We start from the raw sequence: 23,350 nt of genomic DNA, 5'->3' as shown, positions 1-23,350 counted from the left end.
TGTTGTAAGGAAAGCTACCGGGAGGAACAAAAAAAACGAAGAAATAAAGGAAAGAAGGATTACTTTCTTGTCCTGCATTCGTTGTTAATTCAAGCGGTATGCCATTCGCCATTTACACAAAAATGAAGCACAATTATTAAGACAGCCTGTGCAGTCGTCCACTCAATATAACCACTTAATAAACCGGGTTTCTTGGCAACTCGATGTTCACTTCATGTATGTCTCAGGGCGCCACATAACGACCTAAAAGAAAAGGCGTACGACAGAGCCACTAACTCACAACTGCTATATTAGCCAGTTTTCACTGTAGGGGAAGCAACTGATCGGTAATAAGCAGGATTTGACTTACTCTAATTTTGAGCAGAGGTGGCCTATTGTCTCCTGCAAGACCACTGAAGTTTTTTCATTGACCTCACTTCCGAATTCTAACTATCATGAAGGATTCATAACTAATGCGGTGTTCTCCTAAGTATGGACGTCACTGTACAGCGGGTAAACAAATATGATGTGATATCGCAATCTTTTCGCCATCGGTTCACAGCGAAACGCCGTGAAGCGAAGATGTGACACGAAACGTGTGGGAGGTGGCGCTCAAAACGTTGTGTTTTATTCAATGAGGACTGTACCTGTATATGTTCCCTGGTGCGTAATCGGCGTTGGCATATTAGCAAAACAGTGCACAAGATAATTCACCTCAGATACCGATGGCGTTCGCACGTCAGCAAGCGTGCATGTCACAACGTATTATTGTGACGCAGAAGTTCCTGAAAAGTAAGATGACCACTTCACTAAGCCTGAAATATAGGGGAGAACTTCGATGATTTTACGTCGCGGCATGCACTACGCTCTTCAGTTTGAGGGATATATAGTTTATGGGCTCTCGAGCCCATGAGAGATTAGCTCACGAAGCTCTACGGGCTTTTCTTGCGGACAGTCAAGTGATAATTATTTTGTTTACAGTAGTTCATGCGTTCTTTTTTTCTGTGTTCGCTTGCAACGGTGCAAGCTACGTTCATGTCTAGGTTCCTCTTGTAATCTTATAGCCTTTCTTTTTCTTTCTCTATTTCCTTTCTCTGCTCTGTGGACTTGCTCTATCAGTGTTCTATTATTTCGTTATAAATTTTTGACAGTGTTTTATAACTTTATTACCTCTTTCTCATATTATTATTTTTCTTAGCTAAGATATTAAGATAGCCCGCCCTTTCCATGGTCAAGCTTCCTACGTTGTACATCTAGTATAGAAGTTTGTGGACTGCGACAAAATTTATTTTGTCAAATTCTGCGGTTTGAAAATTGCTTTTCCCCGGAGCACATCCGACTGCAGAAAAGCTCGGCCTTTGCAAGAGAGCCCGGAATTGAAGGGCGTAGTTAGTCGATCGTGACATCTGGCGCAGCCACTCAAAGGTTTGGCAATTCCAGGTCTCCAGAAGAGACCGAGCTTTTGTAAACTGGGGCAAGCTGCACGTTATGACACCGCACTAAGTCTAACGCGAGTGAAAGACATTGTAATTTTAGTTGACCCGACTCGTGCGTTCGCAGCGCAGAAATTTCGCTTCTGCTTTCTTTTATTTAAACTGATACTGGGCTACAAAAACCCTAACAGTCAACGGTACCTGGTTATCCGTCTAGTACACAATAGTTAGCACCCGCGTACTGTGCGTGTTCGTTACCAACATCTTTTCGAGCTCTCCAAGCGCCGAATCGGGCGCTGAAACAGTAACGGCAGGGCCCTGCAAGTGCAGAAACGCTGGCGTACCATTTCGTCTTGAACGTCGACGAGGCAGTTGTGCTTGACGAGTAGCCGCACCACTTCCTCGTGACCCTCGGTCGCTGCCTGGTGCAGGGGAGAGTAGCCGCACTGCGAGGATAGCAACACATGGAAACGCATTGGTCAAAACTTGGCAACTAATTACGAAGACATCTAGAAATGCAACCTAGTTTATGAGAAAATTTTTTTAGCAGACAGACCTGGGTCGCGAAAAAGGGGAAAAGAAGGAAATGCAGGTGAAAAACAAAGCATAATACAGCGTTCAAACATTGTTGGATGTTTCGCGGTACGATGCCGATTATGGATGACGAATGTAACTGCAGCAGCAGTCATTTGAAAAGACATTGAAAAGTTATTGATTACTATTTGTTATGTATTTGATGGGTGGCCTTGTGGTACTCACTGACCGCGTCTTAACAACAGGCTCTCATCAACTGCTATTTCCTCAGTGACGACAAGCTCAGCCCGCGTTTGCGCGCCAGTCTGGGGGGGTCTAAAAATCTGGAGATGTCGCTAGAACTCTAATCAAATAAGCGCGTGATCAAAGTCGGCCTCAGCGTCCACACGTGCGCGCGCACTGAGATAACGGTGATATAACGGAGATGACCGTCATAGAGAACCAGGCGAGCCCACTGGCTACCGAGTGGCGGTCGTCAGCGTGAGTGATTGAAAGACCGCGTGCTTCGGCATCGTCGTGCGCCTTTGCTTCGCATGTGCTCACAAGATGCAGTATACCGTCACTTCCTGTTCGCGTGTGAGCGCGGGCCAGCTTTGCTGGCGGTTGTCACGAAGCACTCTGTGCGTGTTTCGTCGTCTCCTTCACACCAATCCGTCTCTGGACAGGTCGCGCGGAGCGGCCCTGATTGCTTCATTTCCTGGGACCCGCAGACCCGCAACGCGCAGTCTTGAAGCCTGACTTGAAGACATCGTCTCCGCCCTGAGTTGCTCCAGCTGGTTTGTCCAGGCACGCGACGAAGCCTCCAGCCGGAATCCTCCAGCAGGGACCCTTCAGCAGAGTGATTATTTACGACGTGTCGCTCTTCCTCTCTTTTCTTATTGCTCCCGTGTACACTCGCAGTGAGGTAGGCCATGATTTATCTCCCGAGTCCTGCTTCGTTCGCGTAGTAATCCTGTAGCCCAGCCTGTGTCAGCGTATGCAAAAGTAGGCGATCTTCATTGCCGCCTGTCTTTTTTTTTTTTTGCTGCCTCTCCCTTCGCCGTCGTTATCTTTTAGCTGCGTCGCTGTCCTAAATCTTGTCTGGGTGGCCGCCTTCCCGAGACTGACGGGGTGGTCCGGGCGTGCTGAATATAGCAGGGTGGATTTGGTGCTGCGGTCAAAGTGTGGGCGGTCCGGGCATTTTTGAATGTAAACAAACTGTACAGAGCCTGCTTACTGTCTCTGACAAACAAGTCTCCTCGCGCGTGCCTGCTATATACACGCCCGGTTGTATACAGTAGGAAAGATGGAGGCGTCGCCGAGATGGGCTCACGTATGCGTGTTGCATACATGCGCAAGACTTCAGTCGAGCGCTTGTTTGTATTTGAAAAGCTGGGGCAATTATGTATGTACTTTTCTTTTTTTCCACGGAGAGGTCATGAGAAACAAAGGGGGCGAGGGGGTGGGGAATCGTAGCACTCAGTTGGGGCAACGGCATTGCACTACAGCATCGCTGTAGGAAGTTTTATAAATAGGGGACAGAACGTTAAGGGCCGCTTTCGGTCAGCTGCACAAAAGAACGCAATGGGCCTACAATGGAGTTCACGTTGTGGAGTACGTAAGTCGCTTGGGCACGCTAGTTCTGAAACTCCGGGAGCTATGTTTACATTAGGGAGCTTTAGATAAGGGACGCAAGGCGCGCCGAAATATTGAGAAACGCAAGCCACCGAGTGTACAAAGGGACCCAAAGCGAGCACAAAAGATGGCGCAGGACCCACAACGGAGTTTGCGTCCATCAACGCTTGGGTGCGGCTTTCGTCCCCTAACGTAAAACTCTCTTTTAACGGGATGAAATCGTGTCAAGTCGGCTTGTCGAGTCGAACGCCGGTCGTCAGGCTCATGAGAACGCTAGCGGGTCGAACTGAGCGAGCGCCTAATCGAGCTCTGCCAACCCGACTTCAAGGGATGGGTTCACTGACAAAATGCATATAAACGCGGTCGATTCGGGCTGGGTAAGTTCGACTTCTGACTCGACCCGCTTGCGTTGAGTTCAGGTGAACGGAGCTCCTATAGTGTCGCCCCACTGTTTTCTCATCTTGCGGTTCCTTTGCCTCATCGGGGAAACCATGCGCTGTGACGCGTTCTTCAAGTTCCTGTACATGGCTTTCACTGAGGCCGAATCACAAGGAAATCACACAACCGGCTTAGCTGCGGATGTTTAGCGCAAAGTGTACTCAACTTATGTTAAAGCATTGTTGCATCTGCGCTGGAAATTATACATAATGAATAAGACTTCGCGCTGGAACCGTTTACACCAACTGATTTAGTGCTCGTTGAGCTTGCATGAGGCCGGTTGTCGCTTCACCGCACACGTTCATTGCTTCAGGAAAGGTCAAACACACACTTAACAACTAAAGAACATGATTTGATGACGATGATAATGATTCTTTCAATAACGGCACAAACCCACCTTGGGGAATAAGCCAGGAACCACGTGGTATTATAAAAATTCTAAATCAACATGGGAAAAAAACCGATCATAAATCAGACAATACGTATTATGACGTTTGGTCATGACGACGACGGTGACGATGATGATCCTCAACTACGCAATAGACACACGACGTGAGTGGATCAAGAATCTGGCGGCATAGAACACGACACAATACGGCAGGGCAATGTAAAGCTTTAACTGGTGCTACCTGAAAACAAGTCTAACGAGTATTTTAGCCGTCAGGACAGGGAAAGATGAAGTGGGGAATAGAGAATTACATAAAGAATACAAAAGGAAAGCGCTGCGTTAAATAACTTGCAATAAAAAGAAAGTACAGAAATAAGGCTGTAAAATAAATAACTGAGTACTCTTTTGCGGGCATGCAAAATATTGAATGCAGCACAAGAACCGCCGTTTGTACGTGTTCGAACAATGCTCTTGTGTTCCAACATGTTGGAACAGTTGGAACATGTGGAACAGTGGTTAGGAACTTGGACCACCTGGGGTTCCTAGCTACACCAAGATATGCGCAGTGTTTTGGCAAAGTAACGATTCTCCCTTTACACGCCCTTGCGCTCAGCACCTGTTCACTTCTTCGAATTAACTAATATCACACAATTATATATACTCACGTAACTATAATCAGTAAAACACGTTATTAAAACGCCGTGCACTTCACAGGTCGTCATTATACGTGCAATGTCTTTTTTTTTTTTTTTTAACGCCTACACGCATGCGCGGGCTGTTCACGAACCTACGTTATCCAGCGGTCAAACAATCTCGTTCCCGAGATTAAACGAGATTGGTTGACCGCTGGATAACGAGGGTTCGTGAACAGCATGCGCATGCGTGTATGTGCACATGCATTCATTGGTCACCGCCCAAACTAAATCAGTTGGAAGCGCCGCCCGTGTTGTCTTCTTTGTCTTCTGTGTGTCTCCCTATTGTGCGTTAATTTTCTAACCTGCGGCAAAAAACATGTCTTTTCTTGCTTTTTTTTTTTCTCACATTGCTTCACGTTTCACATTGCATATAGCTGGTATTAAGCAAGAAAAATACCGCACGCCTCCAATTTCTACAAGCTCCTCCAGGTTGTTATAACGTACGATACTATTGATGAAGAAAACGTCAAAAGAAAAAGAAGCGGGTTGATGCAGCTGACACAATTTTTCTGCTTCTTCTTTCGCGACTAAATATCGTCGACTGCACAAAAAGCAACAAATGGAGAGGTAGGCGAACTCATTTTTCAGTGGGAAAATTGCTCGTTGTCATCAGATAATCGCTGCCAAACTGACGCTGGTCGGCGTCCCGCCTGCGTCAAACATGGCCGGTACGAAGTCGTGATTTTATAGGTCATGCACCGCGCGCGCCTTTTGATTAATAGACCCGCGAACATGCATGGGACGCGCTTGTGCTGCCATCTGCCGTGCACGATAGGCCTTGGGCCACAAAAGTTTATTGCTTATTTACTGCCACCTCGCACACCTTCCTGACCTGGCAATCAACTTAGCCTCTACAGCCACCGCGAGAAGGTCGGAAAGTGCTAGCAAGGCAGGAACTGCGGAAGCAACTTATGGCGTCTTTTCTTTTACTCGTGCATTCCCAGGCTTTAAAGTCTGTAATTAAAGGCAATCGAGCGTATGCAATTAAGTACGAGTTCTGGGGAGCTGTCGCAGGTTACATTGCAAAACACATTCGCTACTAATGTTCCCGATGCAAGGACAACATTGAGAAACGTTGAGCAACGCGTCCTTCGGTATCACGACATAGTCTGCTTAAATTTTGAGTCAATATGACGGGACTGTCTTGATTGCAAATTTTTCACAGTATTCACGGCCTGCAAAGAGAGCGGCAGGCTCTAAGCAGATAAAGATTGTCACTTTTATGACTGTAAATGAACGGATCTATAGCATACGTTTAAGAAGTGAGTATTGCGCATCAACTTCGAAACTATCGCCGCACTCGGCAAATCTTTGAAGGCTCAGTGGTAACGACGTTGTCACTGGTTGACAGGTGGATTTATGTCTCGACTATAAAAATCAATTAAGACGAATGCCTTATCTTGAAGCGAGTGAACTAGCACGAGCTTAATCTCATAGGTTCACGAGTTGATGGTGTTTCATCTGCTGCGACCGTGGGTAGGGAATGTATTGCCAGTTTTTACAGTGAAATGGTAGACAACGATGCAACTGTTTGGCGTTTTATTCTTTCCGCCTTTTTTTCGCCCGTCCTGTTTCTTTTATAGCATTTTGTTGTTGTTGCTGCTGCGGCGGCTGTTGCTACTGTTGTTGTTGTTGTTGTTGTTGTTGCTGTTGTTTTTGCATGTCACTCTGTAGTGACCAACAAATTTTATAGACTCCTAGATAAAATAATCTTTTTCTACATCTTGGCTCAATTAGTGAACCAATTATTTCTTTGTTGTAACACGTGACCAAATGAACCTTCCTCATTATCTAGCTCCATGAAAGGAGGTACATACACCTAGCATAAGCCTACAGAAAAAAGAACACGCGCGGCATAAAAAAGACAAACAAACAAGAGAACATGACAAGACGCAGAATTTCGTGCCGGAGGAGAAAACAGTTCTTGTATCAAAACCACCTCGAACGAGTTATACGCATAAAATTTAACAGTTGCTGCTGGAAAGCTTACTCTACGCGGTAGCAAAATCAATGCACCTTTTCACTTGAATCAGTTCACTGACATTTGTTCACGCTTGCAACTTCCAGGAAACAAGTGCACAGTGATGAATTACCGACAGCTCCACGTAACGCCTTTCCAGTGCAAATCGCAACACGCCCTCTACGGATGGCATCTGTGGCACCGCGGTTGACTTGCGTCGTAATTACGCGATCGTTTGAATTTGTTTTTCCTTTTCTTCTCCAGCCAGTAGGCCTTTGATATGCAAATAGGGAAATGGGCACAGCTCGCTGTACTACCTAGTTCTTATTCCTTTCTTTCTCTCTCTCTCTCTCTCTTATGCGTCGCCCACCACACGCGGACACGCTCGGAACTGTCGCGGCGGATGATGGATTGTCTCGGGAACCAGGGTGTCGCGCAGCGCTACCGGAATGATCGTTACGCAGTTTCGATGCCCCGCATGATCAATGATGCATTAAACGCGGCCCAATCACACGGCACCTTCGCCGCTTTCTCGACCTCCCACCGAAAAAATTACGGTTCTCGGGGGGTCACGATTCACTAATTAACGACAGTTTCGCATCATTTCGCTATCCGAGATCGGACCTGCCGGCGCCCGCCCCGACGGTATTGGTGACGTCTGCACGTGCACTTGAGGGGGTCGCGCGTAATCGTCGTTAAAACAAAAATGCTAAGGTCACGTGAACCAGCCGAAAAGTTGCAAGACGCAACTCCGTCTCGGCTCGATCTGGCCCTTGAAGTGTACCTGTCTTGCTGCTGCCGCAGAATTGCGTGCAGTAGGTGATGATGTGCCTAGCCTACACATTTCAGCAAAGGCTGAAGAACCGTCTGCTGCTCTGGTGGCATATCGAGAGGTCACTCGGCCAATTCGTCGCTGAAGTGACATAATATTAATTCGAACGCGTTACATCTGTCAAAAAAATGAAAATATTTGACTGGCCAGACTTGCGAATATTTAACGTTCCGAACTTTGGGAGTAGCCAGATAAGAGTGCCATATCGAAATGCTCTAAATTAATTGTCGCCATACGAACTTTTGTTGTTTTTTAATGAGCAGCTTAATTTTGCTTTTGCATTCGCGGCCTGACTGCGCCCATTGCAGTAAGGAGTCGAACCCACGTTGTTTCCCTCAGCTACAGAAGCCCATATTCAATGAGCGACCGCGGAGTGGGGATGCATGCGCATAGCTGACTGCGATCAATCTTTCGCATCCTTTAGAGGGCAATGCACTTTTCTCTTCAACCTCCACAACGTTGGCGTAAAGGCTGTAGATTAGTTGGCAGTACCCTACGCGTCAGCTTGCATCGCACGTCAATTCTGACTGCGTTCTTTTCACATAGATTGTGCACGATGATACACCCGTACAGGTCCGGTGCTCATGAAACTAAGCTCTTGTAGGTACGATCGAGTCTGGCAGCGTGAACCAGAGTTTATTGCCAATGGTGTATCCGTACTCCGTCCATTCATTCCTAAGCTGCTATTATTATTATTTCTTTCGCAATGCTTCCTGCGTTGTTTTTGGATTCAAATGCAGGCTGTAAATTTCTTATTATTATAATCTACAAAATGTAGAAACTTTGAGACACCAACTCCACGAGCATTCTTGCAAACTTTTCGCTTGGTACGCTGTTAGTACACAAGCTGGGGTCTGTGGAATGATGTTGAAGGCAATCCAGCTATGTGCAATATCTCTGATAGATCCTAATAGTTATTTTGCGCATTAGCCAGCTTGGTTTCTTTCTACCGTGAATACCATTGTATAAAGTGTTGTTAGCCGAGCACACATCCTTTAGAGTGCTTCTGTTTCATTAATGAATCTACGCTGTGCATCATTCGCTTAGGGCTCAGCGCATCATAGAGGTTATTTAATTTCGTAGGCTCTTTGGTTACACTGCCGTGAATTTCTTTGTTACTTGCCTCATTCACTTATTATTGCTTGACTTTGAAGTGCGTGCAAGGTGCTTTTATCACCAGAATCAGAATTATGTCTTATTGTGTTACAAATAATACATAAATAAAGATACAGAAAGGGGTCCCAGCGCACAGGGCTTTAAAGGTACCTCTTTATGTAAGCCCTTTAAAGGCTTTATGTAGGCTCTTTAAAGGTACGTCTTTATGTAGGCCCGTCTTTCTAAATTGTTATTTTGCGTTCCATGTGAGAGATATCACATGTTGTGAACAGATAAATCTAATCTACTCCAAATATCCACGTGGACAACAGAAAACCGTATCAAAGTAGTTCAAACGAAGCAAACTAGTTGGAACTAAACGTTGTTTCAAGAAAATTTAAGCATGCGTGGCTTTTCACACACAGCCCAAAAAAATAATAATAGTAATAAAGAAGACCCGTGACGCGTTGGGTCTTGTGCGCGAGCACAGGAAATTTTTGCTGGCTATAGCTGTCCGATGTTTATATTGCGATTTTTACTGTAAGCATGTTGTAAATTGTGTATCTCGATTCATTACGGTTTGGACATATAGTCAAGCTTCTGTGCGCTGAATAAAGTCAGAAATGACCACTCGCGCTGTCGTGCTTTGTACTCCCTTTTGCGTTGAGCCTTTTAGCGGCAACTCTGTCCATTAGCAAACGCCAAACGCGTCAAGAGCAAGGCCCAATGCACGGCGTAACAGTTTGCGACCGAGGAGCTGTGCACTGTGAGAACGAGGTCGTGTGAGGTCTCACTTGCGAGAAGCAGCCGTTAACCTCTGTTGGTGGTGATAGTTTATGCCAACCTTGTGCCGCAAGAAATGCAATGAGCGATAAAAAAAGCGACGCCCGATAAAGAGACGTTCCACTTCTGGTACGAATGCGCGTCACATGCGCGTAATCTTATGCGCTTAATCACTGCGCCGCATGGCTCATGATAACGACTTAGTCGCCTCTCATTGCGAGTGCACTGAATGCCTAATTCACAGTCGCTGATTAACTCACATGAAACTGCTAGCGGCTACGGTCATTCAGAGTCCTCTCCAGAGGACGACCTGCCGTGCTAGGCGACACTTTGTTTCGGCTAAAGCCTTTATAAAGGGTTAGAGGCAGGTTTATGATTGTCGATCCTCTTCAAGGCAAAAGAAAGAAAAAAAGAATCAAGAAAAGATATGCCACGAAGTAAGGGCATCTAGTGGAAGGCCAGCGTTTTTTTTTTGTCTGTTTTTTCCGGAATACGAGAAAGTCGTAACCACGGTTGTAACACTTACTCATTGTTATCTGTGACTTAGTCACACGCCTTATACACCAACGTTCCAGCATTAAAAAGGGAGCGTTCCGAAGCCGATGTGAATCTGCATTGCTAGCAGCGTCACGTGGGACGACGAATACCGCAGTTACGCTCCCAAATTATATGTTACTCATGGTCAGAGCACTCACATCGAAAAGACGGAGCCAGCATTACTGTACAGATGATTGAAGAGGTGGGAATCACTGTAGTCTTTCATAAGCACGAGAAGAGGGAAGGAAAGTTGCGCACACATAGCCCAGCACAACAGGGTTCGAAGAAGGGTTGATGAAAAGGCTCGCGTGAGCCCTCGTTGGCATGGACGCAGCTTTTATTCGAGTGACTTCACCTAATAGAGACGTAGAGATAAAGAAATAAAGATAAGGCGTCCTTTATAGACCATTCTAACCAAGAGATTCGGATGCACCAATCTTCACTAGTTATCTTGAAAGCCTGTTACCCGCGCAGTCAACGATGCCACTCGCCTTTCTGCATTTCTACTTGCGCGACCATTTTCCCTTAGCACGCACAGTACTACCTCTGCTACAGACTTTAAGAAACAACGAACGATCAAAGTACTTACGGCGCGCAATCAAAGATAGGAGGGAGCAAGGAGGAAAGCTACAGATCGTCAGAAAGGGAGAACGCGCGAGACGTTGAACGCGCGGACGTTTTGTAACGCAGCTGGCCCATTACGGCTCGGAGCTACGAATTCGCGGGGCAGATTGCTGTCAATTAAGTCGCCTAATGTTACGCGCAGCGTTGTTGGCCCGGCGATTGTGTTTCCCAGGGGCAGCGGTGCACGGAGAACGGCTTTCCGCGTGCTGCGGCGGCCAGTGCGAACGACCTATCCCGGTCCGTTGTGCGCAGAGGGCACAACCCGCGCCGCCGCTGATGCTGCCTCGGAGTGCGGTGGCATTAGCCTTGGAACGCACGCGCATGCATGCAAGCGAGCGAGCGAGCGAGCGGACACTTTCGAAGCCGGTGCGGGTGACCTTGCACCCTTTTCAAGCGGCCGCAGTATTCGAGGCGGCTTCCTTGTATGGTCGAGCAACCTCGCCCAGAAGGGTGCTCAACTTTCAAACTGCCGCGTACTTACTTTCGGGCGTACCTTCAGTGGCCGCGGCCGACCGACTGCGTTGTGCGCGCGCAAAGGTGAACGGTTCCTCTACTAAACGGATAAGCATTGCGAACTTGAGCAGTATGCAAAGCATTATTGCACGTGAAAGTTCCAAGAATAACCGAATACGTTGCGCACACTGCGTTCAGCGCTGTATTACGCATCTGGAACCGGTTGTTCGGATCATGCTGCTGGTTTGTTTCCACGAACGAGTCAGCCTGGCGAGCTTCCGCGGAAACTGTTTTTAGTGAGCCTTTCTGATCACGCCTTTCAACTTGCTTTACGTTTTCTGTGGACATGTACAGCTATGTGAAGCTGTGGCTGTGGAAGTGCTCACAGCGTGATTCGTAGCCTTGGCGATACAGACCATTTAGTTTGAACCTTACATGTTATGACAAGGCGTTTCTAGAAGGGTTTTGATTTCAGGCGTTTAGACAAAGTCAGAATCGCTTGACTGACCAAGCAGATGCTGAATGCTATACGTGCTGCTACGTGAAGTGGTAAAGCCTTGTCACGATGGTATCGCAAAAATTACATGAGACATAAAGCGCGATAACACGCTGGATGAACCCTGCATACATCGGATTTGAGCATGCGAAATACGCCTCTGACGCAACCTTTCCTGCACCAGCGTACAACGAAATGCAAGCAGCAATAAGGCGCTGCGCAGTGTGTTTGTCTGCGCTCACTCATCATTGAGGTCATAAGTGGGCACAGATAAGATGAAATGCACGAACTCAAGATCCCGTCTCTAGCGATTCTGCTCACTTCGAAACCGTGCTGTCATGTGTGTCGTTGGCGTTTGACTTACGATAAGGGCCGCACGTTCAGCAGCACGCCGACGTCCAACCTGCGGGGCGTAATGTATTGTGGGCGCTCCGCTGTAACCTGGCGCTTCGGGAACACCACGCGCCGCGCCTTTCCTTATGAGGTCTTGACCTGTGAAAGGCCACGAACGAGCCGCCGCCATCGCTTTCAAACCCACGTTGTTGCTCATTGCATACTGCTCCCCGTTCTTCTTTCTGCTGCTGTCTCGTGCGTTATGTACTTGCGTGGTTGTCGGCATGAGAGCGTTGAGCTGCCCGAAGAATAAACGCATATGCCGAGGGCGGTTGCTGACCTTCCCGCTCCATGAAATGTTGGAGTACTTTTTGCGTGCGCGCTGTGTATATGCAGTGACGGCCGTGTGCGCAGCGTGATTCACTTGTACTACCCCATAGGAATTTCAGGTGGGCGTCTCCCATCCATACGCGGAACTAACAGGCATGAAAAGTTTGATAAAGAACACCAGCTACGGGTTGTTCATGTGGGAAGGTTTTCGCGCTGAGATGATGAAGTCACTTCACGTCAGCCGGAGGCGAGGATCGTAAGCTGTAGGAAGTAAAATAAAATATTATATGTATCCCGGCAAGTATACACCCGACCTCATCTCGGTATATATTATCATTACTCATTAGGCGTGTACTGATGCTGGTAATATCAACTGTCTCACGCTTGCACGCATGCAACCCACCGTGGTGGCGTAGTGGCTTTGGCGTTGCGCTGCTAAGCACGAGGGCGCGAGATCGAATGCCGGCCGCGGCGGCCGCATTTCGATAAGGGCGAAATGATAAAAGTGCGAGTGCACCATTCATTGGATGCACGTGAAGGGTCCCCAGGTGGTAAAAATCAACCTTGAATCCCCCCCTACGGCGTGCCTCATAACCATATCTCGATTCAGGCGCGTAAAGCCCCAGCATGCAAAAGAAAAAAAACGCACGCACGCAAAAGAAAAAAAAGGAATAAGAAAACGAACGTGGATCCTTTCACAATTAGGAAAAACCGGCTGTTGACCGTCTCAAGCTGATAGCAAGGTTTGAGATGTTACATCGGTAATCGCCTTCGTCCCAGCACTGCGGTGAAACAAATACTGATGTCCGCGGACGCATTGAAAAGTTTATTTCCCAGTCGATGCACCAACCTTCTAATTAAATCGTTCAGTGGATATACCTCCGTGCGAACAGCACATCGCTGACCTAAATTTCAGGCCGAGAACGTCGCAATGACATTAAACTATTTCGCAAACGCCGTACTGCGAATGTTTTTGCAGTCGGTGGTGCCCCGTTAAATATAAGCTCACATTTCTCACTTGTTCGGTTCTCTTCAAGACATGAATAAGAAAAAGGCAGTCGAAAAGGTGTGAGCCTGGCTCACACCTTTTGAACAGCCAGGCGCTGTGAGCCTGGCTGTTCTTTGCAGTTCAGTCACCGCGCATAACTTGTGGCAGAGTTGCTCGGAATCACCACGACACGCACGATGTAAAATCTGCCGCGTCCAGCTCCGTGGACTAGTACAGTGCGGCAAAAGCTACGCGCCAGCAACCACTCGGGAATCAGAACCAGGATGCGTCCTGAGAATTAATGAACGAAGGCTAGTCCTTTCATGATCCTTCCATTGGAAAGGCATTGTGCTCAGGAGAATTATCAGTGGACGACGCCCTATAGACACGCAGGTACATCTAGAGTGAACTAACGCGACCCGTAGCACTCGCTGCAGTGCCTTGACTCGGTGTGGTGAAATCCACAGTAGCCTGATTGAACGATCTAGTATCGCCTCTTTCGGTGACTGTGCATTTTTATCGGCCACGCGCGATAGCTTACGACCGATAAATTTTCACGAGCCGTGACAGGGCAGCTCCTAGGTGTGTGTTCAAGCGCGGTCCGTTGTCTGCGAAGTCCTCCGTCAGGACTCGACGGGCCGCGTCTGCTTTCCCGTGGTCTGACAAGAGCTTGGGCCTCTACGCTAAGCTCGTCCACAAATCGTGCGTTACGTGTCCAGAATGCAGGAGTACCACGGGCGTGCGACCCGGAACACGCGAGCTACTCGTGCGTGTAAACGCCGTGGATTTGTGCGCGTGTGGAACGTCTGCGCCGCGTGAGCTCAAAGGAAGGACTCGCCATGGGAAAGAATGGAAGAGCGGACTGCACTGTGCTGCGGACATCAACATCCTGTTGCTCACGTGAGCTCTCCCACACTGCACGAGCGCCAAGGCGAGGCCTCGTAGCCCAATCGGGCAGACAGGCAGGCACGCATCCCTGGACACGGATGCCCGATGGGTCAAACGATTATTGCGGATCTCGAGGAAGTTGGTGTGGGACCTGATCTGTCTGGCCGAATTCTGGGGCAGGCACTCAGGTAGCGGAGCGAGGCGAGATGCTCAGTGGCCGATGAAGGTTTCAGTGATCTCATGTATAGCTTGGCTTCCGCGTCGTTGCTTTTTTTTTTCTTCTTGCTGAAAAATAGAGCTGAGTAAGGATACGACGTTCGTCACTTCTATTTTATCGTCAAGAGACAGGGTGCGCACGCAGAATGTAGAAAGGTTGGGGATTTACATATTGACTTTCAGATGACTGGCATCTTAGAGTGCAGACAGCCGTCTTTGGTGCTGAGTGATGCTTCTGCTGCTTCAGGATGCTAAGCTAGGCTCCTGGTTGAGGCTGTTGTTGATACGTATTGCGTACTCTCCGCATCTCTATCATGCTAGTGAGAACAGATGCTGGCAAAGGAGTGGTCTGCTGATCAAGTGACATCCTCAGATGATTTATCCTTGCTCTTTAACATACCAAAGCGACAGTGGGCCTATAAATGACACTGTATGATGCAGAGCTCCGGATTCATTGTGACAAGCACTTTACAAGTGAGCAACTACATGAAAGAATCATCAATCGACTCTGCAAACAATCAGTTGTGTGTCTTTCCCTTCTGCGTTCAGATCTGGTCGACTTACACTTACTAGACCTTCCAAAGAGGCCTAGGAATCTTTTTCAATTACGTGTTTGCCGAGGAACACAAAATTTGCAATTGGGAAGATGTATTTAGCACTATATAGTGGTGGCTTGGGTGAGTTGGGCATTCATGATCTTCAACGTACGGCGCACACTCATGGAGGAGAGAAAAAAAGACTCGCCATCCCGGCCCTGCGAAAATGGATGTCCGGCGAAGGTGTGGAAAACCGCCACTACAACTGCTGCGCGGGACATTCTTTATAAATACGGAAACATTATATGGCCCATGAAGTGAAAAATTCGGCGTTGACATCAGGGGTGCGATCTTGTACGCGTTCCAAAATAGAACGGAGGCGGTCCGTTCCACCGAGCCGCACACCATTGGTCAATTTGAACCGTGACGAACGCCATGACGTCAATTGTGACGTGATATCTGCTGTCAATCAGTCCGTGTCGTCTGCTATCGGACGAACGCTACGGAACGGACCGCCTATTTCGTGACATAAAGAACGGACCGCCTCCGTTCGACTTTGGAACGCGTACAAGATCGCACCCCAGATGGCTCAAAAAACCATGTGACCAAGTGGTGACGTCACGTTTTACATGATGACCAAGCGTGATTACGTCATCACCTCAAACCTTGGGTTGATGACGTCATCACACCACAGGTCGCGTGGTGACATCATCACGTCAAACGTTACGTTACGTGATAACGGCATCGTCATGTCACGATATTAGCTGATGGCGTCATGTGATGACGTCTTCACGTCAAGCGTGACGTCCTGCGATGACGTTTTCGTCAAGTGAAGATGTCACCTGATGACATCCTACGATGGCTATTGTAGAAAACATGACGTCATCAGGCTATATCGTGACGTGACGATGCCGCTATCACGTAACATAACGTTTGACGTGATTATGTCATTACGCGATCTTTGGTGCGATGACGTTATCAACGCGACGTATGAGGTGACAACGTATGACGTTCCGTCATTATGTCAAAGGTGGCGTCACCGAAGCGCACTGACACTGCGCACTTTCCGCTTCTTTGCCCTGTCTCGGGATCGGCCCACATTCTTGTGGAGAAAAGGTCGCGCACGGAGACACGAAAGATCCCGACAAACTGGAGGCTATAACAACTTGGCTGTAAAATGAACGGCTCACAGTATTGTGTGCGTGTGCCGTTCTTTCTTTGCGTCTCGTTCTTAAAAGCCTGTAAACTTGGATTCATCAGGACGTCCAAACCTTTAGCAAGTCACAACAAGAATACACAACTTATGAAAGCGCGCCATAACGCACAGCATCCGCGAATGCTATCGCATCCTCTTAGATGCTCATCAGGGCTGAATTGTCCAGCAATCTATTTCTCTGCGAAAACAAACTGCGGCCGCGGTAATTGAGAGCGTCAACGAAGCAGCGGCGACCACGCACGCTGACACCGCTGACGCAACCGCAGGGGCACCAGTGCTATATGTACACAGGCGGGTGCCCATACTATATACCGGCCTTCAAAATTGATGACTACGATTTGTTTCCGCGGTGCCATCCAATTAACTCGCGCGCGCGGCCTAACGAGCAGGCGCCGGAAAGCTGCGTGCGCGTCTCGGTATACTATATATCGCACGGGCGCCCGACGCAACGCGGCTTGCAGGGTGCGTACGCAGGCTGCGCTGCTGCTTATCGACACTATATAGACGCCGCACCTTTGTGCAAACAGGCTCCGCGCAGCGTGGGATTAGACGAGATCGAACCGTGGCGGCTGCCGTCCGATAGATTGGATCAAGAACGATGCGCCACTTCTGCCGATTCTTCTTCTCCTTTTCACTCTTCTTCTTGTTGTTCCTCCGTCAGTGGTGTTCCAGTTCCTATTATGTGCCCTCTCTGCGTCTCCCTTTGAAGTACACCAGCGCGTGCGATGGAATGCGCTAATTCGGGGAGCGGCGCGCACGAGTGCGTTCGAAGTAGCCGGACGCGCTGTTTGACGAGCAGCCTGCGCAGGCTTCTCGGCGAAACACCGGCTTAAGTAATTGCGAACGGATTGAAATAAGTTGCTGCGCGCTCCGGCGGAGGAAGGCTTATTAGACACACCTCATCGAGCACGCGTGCACAATGCGCGCGCGCTTATCTTCTTGCCATTTTTGTTGTTTGTTTGTTTTTTATCGGCCGCGCGTGCGTGTACAGCAGACGTAGTACCAGAAGAAGGATTATCTCGCCTCTGTGATCGCGTAAGAATGAGCTGAAAGATCGTAATATTTTATGTTGAGTATTCTATAGGTGAATGTTCTATTACACTCTAGTGATTCGCATGCGTGCGGGTTACGTTGTTTAGAAGCGAATAAAAGAACGATTATCGCTCATCCGTGGAAGCTCCAATTTTGAACTAAGTGAGCGGTCTTTTCTCTTAGTGGCCCTGTCTACGGGAGGAGGAGGTTGAGGAGGAGGGTGGAAGAAACGTAGGCAGGTCAACAAGACGCGCGTCCGGTTTGCTACCCTACGCAGGGACAAGGGGGTAAGATATCTATAGCAGCCATCGTATGTCGCGCTCCGGCGCGTGTGTATTGCGCCTCGTGCCTCGTACTACGAACTGCGAGATTAGGTGGAAATAGAAGAAAAAAAAAATTGCTTCTTCGGCTCCTGCCATCGGTCTGAACGGTTATCAGGCCTTTCTTTCGCTCACTCGCACATCGTTGGAGTGGGCCGAACCTCGGTCCCTATAGACGCCACAATAAAATATGAGAAGAGAGAGAGGGACCCATCCACTACGAATACGTGGGACTTCCATCGGTCACTGAGGACATGTGGAGTGTTGCTCCCCCATATGGTCACGTGGTCACATGCATGGTCTCGTACGTCGCGTGTTGCTACATCGCGCCCTATTTGCCTCCAGCTGCAACCCCATTCATCGATTTCAAAGGATGAGCCACCGCCAAATCTATGTACATGTACATTCATATTAGAGTATATAGGCACGCCGGTCTAAGAACATAACTGCGTCGTTTGCGAAAAAGAAGAAGAAGAACACGTTTAAGCTGTCGCTTTCGAAACTCTGATGGTGATGAGACGAGTAATGACGTGGTATCATTTCAAAAGCAAGTCATACCCGCAGTCAAGCAATATGAACACTTCGTTGTAAATGAAAGACAACACGTAAATTTACAGTTTCTCGTCATACTGTTGTCCTGTTCGCGAGCTTTCCCATATACATGTTGTCAATTGTCCAAAATCAGAATGCGAATATATAGAGGAAAAAAGTTCCCGCATGCAGCGACAGCTGTAGAGAACAGGCACCTAAAATTCAGCATTCATGAAGTCGATGGAGTTCTCACGCTTTTGACTGGACCCCTCCGGGGTTTTTGTCATTAACTAAGCGCCTTATAGAGAGGCCGCCCTGTCGACAAAAGCGCACGATCGAACCCTTTCACCAAGATATTTATCTCGAGTTTCTAACATGTCCCTCAGTCCTGTTTGATCGAGTGGCAAGAAGATCGGAACCGGACGGGGTTGTACAAGCAACGCTGCTTGCGACGTCATTATTTTCGCCCTGCGCATTCGCGGTGATAGGTGTACGTTCCTCCGGGTATACAGACAAGCCTGCATGCCCATTCCTTATCCACACGCGCGCACGTTGACTGCTGACGTTTCCGTTTGTGAACAGCAAAGGTGATTTATCTCGCACCACTACGCGTTGACGGCGGGAAAGCATTTTTAATTATTATCGGGTACGAAAGGATCTGGAAGACGCACAACGAAGCAGACACAGAACGAAACTGGCAACGGCAACGACACCTGGACCGCCCAAAGGAAGACTTGCTGAAAAAAGGAAGGGGCGGAGAAGTAAAACGTGAAACGATAAATTGTGGAAGCTTACTCGAAGGAAATCATTTCTAATTGCATACCATTCGCAACAGGGATAGCTGGCCCAGTGACAAGAACGGCAACTGTGCGATGACAGGACGACGACGGCGGCATGCGTTGGTGGGGAGCTTTTGGGACGCTTTCACCTGTTTTGCCTTCGATAAGTTTCTGAACGAGTTACCACGGAATCATCGCTATAGCGAGTTAGACCTAGTCTCTCAGCTCTTGTTATTTCGTTTTGGTGAGAGAAGGCTTTAAGGTTGTGCCGGAAGCGAGCAGGCATGTTTGTTTTTGCACGACTGCATGAGTTCTTGCGTCCTTTTTGACTCGCCAATAAACCGTTAACGATTCGACGAACGTTTCTGGTATTGAAGACGTGTAGCTGGTCGATCCAGCTTAACACAACACTCTTTCTCGTTGTTCGTTTAACAGGCTGTCACACTAAAGAGCGAATTAGTCACGAATTGTTCGCACGAGGTAACGTTTCTCAGGCTGAAGTGCAAAATTCAGGATGTCTTGATATATATTACCTAATAACAGTATACCTGTGATTGGGCACGGACATTCGATCGCTTGCCAGTATAGTACATTCATGGAAGATGGAGAGCATCAGTGAGCGAAATTCTACTTTCTCTTTCCAGCATGCTATACGGCTTCAAAGCTTACGCTATCATTTCGAAGGCACAGCTTTGTTCCGATTCGACATGGTCAGAATGTAGGGAAAAAATAAGAACAGGTGACTCTTAAACGCGTCCTGAACATACAGCCTCTTAGGGCCTTCTGAACTTTATATTTTCAGACGGATTGCTTTGTCTCAGTACCGAAAGAATACGAAACACAAACAGAGGTAATTTGGAGCGTTTTGATGTGCTGTTTTGTATTAGTCGTAGAGATTGGAGATTGCCACATATACATCTGGGTTAATTGGATGAGAATTAGCTGGCTCTGAAAGGTGAAATTCAGAGCGGTAATTTGAAAGCAAAATACACACCGAGGCAAAAGCGTCGAGGCAGTTCCAAGAGAACGAAATAAAGTCTTGGGCAAGAGAGCTACCTTGAACATTGGTGGTGACGACTGCCATGAATTACTCAGATCGACATGGTATTTGGTTGCGTCGCCAGTTCGTATTTGGTTGCGTTGCCAGTTCGTACAGTGGGCCAGAAATGTAATTTTCCTGATGCACCACAGTGTTTCATGCTGTAACTGTTGCGTTTCTTGTTAGGAATGTGACCTCTTTTTGACTTTGCAGGCGTCGTGTTCTTACAGCAAAGATCTTAGGTGGAAGTCAGTACGTGTCATGTGTTTTTAAACAGAAAACGAGACAAAGAATATTTATTACACTTTAGTGGGCTAAACAAAGCCAGTAGGTTAGAACAATACAAAAGATCGCCACTTATTCACGTCACTGCCGGTTCGATGTAAGTGGATTAGTACGGGTCACGCCACTCGGCAAATATGGTTAAGCTGAGAACTGGCATTGGACGACATGGGATATGTACTGTCGACGTTCCTTTTCATTAAAGCGCTTCTCAGTCTATGGTAAGAAACACCACCTCCGTATGACGTGGGGCAGGAGGAGCTGTAGCTATATACCGGGCGTACCGAGAATGCGGGCAGCGGCATTTGGAATTGGGAAGTCTGAAAGAACTGCTTCCGACAAAAGTAAGAAAACTCCCGCAGAAACCATCGAAAGAGATGCTCATACTGTATTTCTCTCCTTCATTTTGTCTTCTTTACTTTTTTAGTATCCTGCGCTTATTTTCTCTGTGTATTTTTTTTTTTATGAAGCATCGTCGTCGTTTTGTGGGACTGTTCCACGGCTTCACTCCGCAGTCAGGCGCGGTCATGACAGCGAGACAAGCGGCTGCGCGTGAACTTCGTCGCAAACGTGTCTTGCTTTTGTCGTACATACTACAGTGTTACACAACGCGCAAAGCAGGGCAGGTCCTTTTTTGTCGCCGACCTGGGTTAATGCCAATGGATGTGCAATTTCCCATAAGTCTCAAGCGCCAAGCTGCCACTAGGGAAGGATGGGGAAGCTGGTGCGCTCTCCCTAGAGACATACGCCAAGAAAGCTCCCTTTAAAAAACCAGGGACAATGGCCTATTACGTGATTCAGTTACTTGAGCATCCTACCCTATACCTTTTTTAGGCCGTGGAACCATCCTTTTTGTTATTTAAATATTTTTTTCATTCATTCATACAGCACTTCTCCGTCATGGTTAAAAACATCCCTTTCACTGAACACTGTTTCTCCCCGAGCCTCATAAGATTCTCCCGCCGTCCGGCAGTTTTGAAAGGGAGTCGGTGAATTGTTCGAGAACGAACGCGATCTTCGGCAGCTAGCAATAAACTGCGTACACAAAGCGTCTCCCTCCCTTTCCCCTCTCTCCCACCGCCACCGCCTCTTTTTGCAGCTTCAAGCAGCGTCGTCGCGGCGACGCCAGCGGCCGCTATACGGCGCGAGGTCAGCGCCCGCGCCGTCTCAGCCGGACGAAGAGCCGGCGGGGCTAAAAGAAGAGTGAACTGTGCTCTCCGCCAGTGGTGAAGTAATGTGGGCGTTTTTACCAAACCGGTTGCGCGGCGGCGCCCAGCGAGTGCGCGCACACGAAGCCGCGAAGCCTCTTGGCGCTGGTTCTGCTCTCCCGCGCCGCCCCTGAAAAAGCGTGCGCGCGTGCTTTCCGTACACAGTCGAAGTCGAGCTCGTGCCTCGCGTACGCGAAGCAGCGTCAGTTCTCACGGTGGTAAACGTGATCCACTGCGCTAACAACCAGAATTTGCACTCTTGGAACGTCACTAAAACAGGTTGTAACCACTTAATTTACCAACGGTACTCTTCCTAACGAGCTCCGAACATCTTTGTCTATAGCGCGAGAGACTCACAGTCAACTTGCATGTTCAGTTAAAAAACGTAGCTATATGCTCGACCAAACCCTGAAGTCTGTCGTTCCGCGCGGCTATGTGACGCTGCTGCTATTCCGTGTGTTGGCAATATCAAGGCCTTATGGCTATGACGCAGGAGTTGTTTGATGATGCTGACTTAAACGTGATGTGCCGCTTTGCTGAACACCTAACTGCTGACTTGGTTGGAAAGTGGAATAGGCATCATTCTGTACTTTCGGGAAAGTTTGTGTATTGAGTATTTCAATTAGTGCCTTTGAGATGAGCGCTCGAAAACGACTGCAAGGAAGAAGGAAAGGAAGCAGAAGAAGGGGGGGGGGGGGAGCGAAGGATGCACGACGCTTGCATCATGCGGCAACGTTGCGATCTTGTTGCGCCGGTTATCGTTGGTAGGAAGTATGCATGCTGACGCAATTTGGCTTACTCCCTGGCGATTTGTTGATCCCGTAGCGTGAAATTATGCAGTGCACAGCGCTGTGCATGCCGCTAGTTTCTTGAAAAGTTGCTCCATGTTTACTTTATGCTTCTATTTGCTGACATGTAGTTTACCTGTGCTATCGTCGCCTTTACTGAGGGCGTAGCAACATATAAATCAGTGAGATCGTACGTCAATAGTTATTATACGGCCATTTTCTAAAATCTGGCTTGGAATTCGAATCAGCAGTGTCAGTGTTCTGAGTCGCCGTACCTGATTCACTCGAATAGGTAACCGTGGTTAAAGAAACTATTGAGTGAAAAGTAAAAGTGATAATAAATAACCATCGTCATTCTTGTGACAGCCTAATTACTAGTTCACTGCAGGAGAAAGGATTGCATGTGGTCTGAAAGTTTTCTATTTAGTCAATCAAACGGTGACTGCCCTGCATAGATGGGCACCCGGCAACGTTGACACGGTAGCCACGTACCGTTTTACATTAACACGCCACCGATTGTCGCTTCTAAGTATCCCATAATATGCACTAACCCGCTCTCCTTAGGTTCGGTAGCGTCGACTCCCACCGATACTCTTATTTCCGTTCCTAGATGTCTAGAGACCTACGGGTTTATATCGTTCATTATTCTGTCCTCACTTTCGTTTAAAACACGAGATAAATGTTATCCGGCTTACTTCAAGCGCCTCTCGGCTGGGGGCGATGTTTTCACTCCACATCTCTTGTTCGCTACCTTAGCAAATACAGGCCACTGAAGCTTCTATTGTTTACGTTCGAGCGGCTATTAGCGAGACTTTGATTCTACCGGGCCGTTATCCGCCCCTGTACATTATTTCACATGTTTGCTTCCCCCCCCCCCCCCCCCACCCGCTATTCTTGCCGTATTTTCCCGTCCTTAGCCCTCCCCCAGTGTACGGCAGCAAATCAAAAGCGTAATAGTTTTTCAGGTAACGTCCCCGCCTTTTCCACCTCATTTCTCTCTCTC

At 48.0% G+C, this 23,350-nt stretch overlaps 1 protein-coding gene across 1 annotated transcript in view; it reads right to left on the bottom strand.

Moving 5' to 3' along the window:
• Positions 1 to 23,350, bottom strand: part of dgo (ankyrin repeat domain containing protein 6 diego) — a 177,472-nt gene that overhangs the window by 53,926 nt on the left and 100,196 nt on the right. The window contains exon 4 of the mRNA XM_050171383.2: positions 1,757 to 1,858. Coding sequence (XP_050027340.1) covers positions 1,757 to 1,858 — 102 coding nt within the window. The remainder of the gene's footprint in view (positions 1 to 1,756; positions 1,859 to 23,350) is intronic.

The sequence above is a fragment of the Dermacentor andersoni genome, chromosome 6 (genome assembly GCF_023375885.2).
Source record: "Dermacentor andersoni chromosome 6, qqDerAnde1_hic_scaffold, whole genome shotgun sequence".
NCBI classification, from domain to species: Eukaryota; Metazoa; Arthropoda; class Arachnida; order Ixodida; family Ixodidae; genus Dermacentor; species Dermacentor andersoni.
This window is presented reverse-complemented; position numbering and strand designations above follow the sequence as displayed.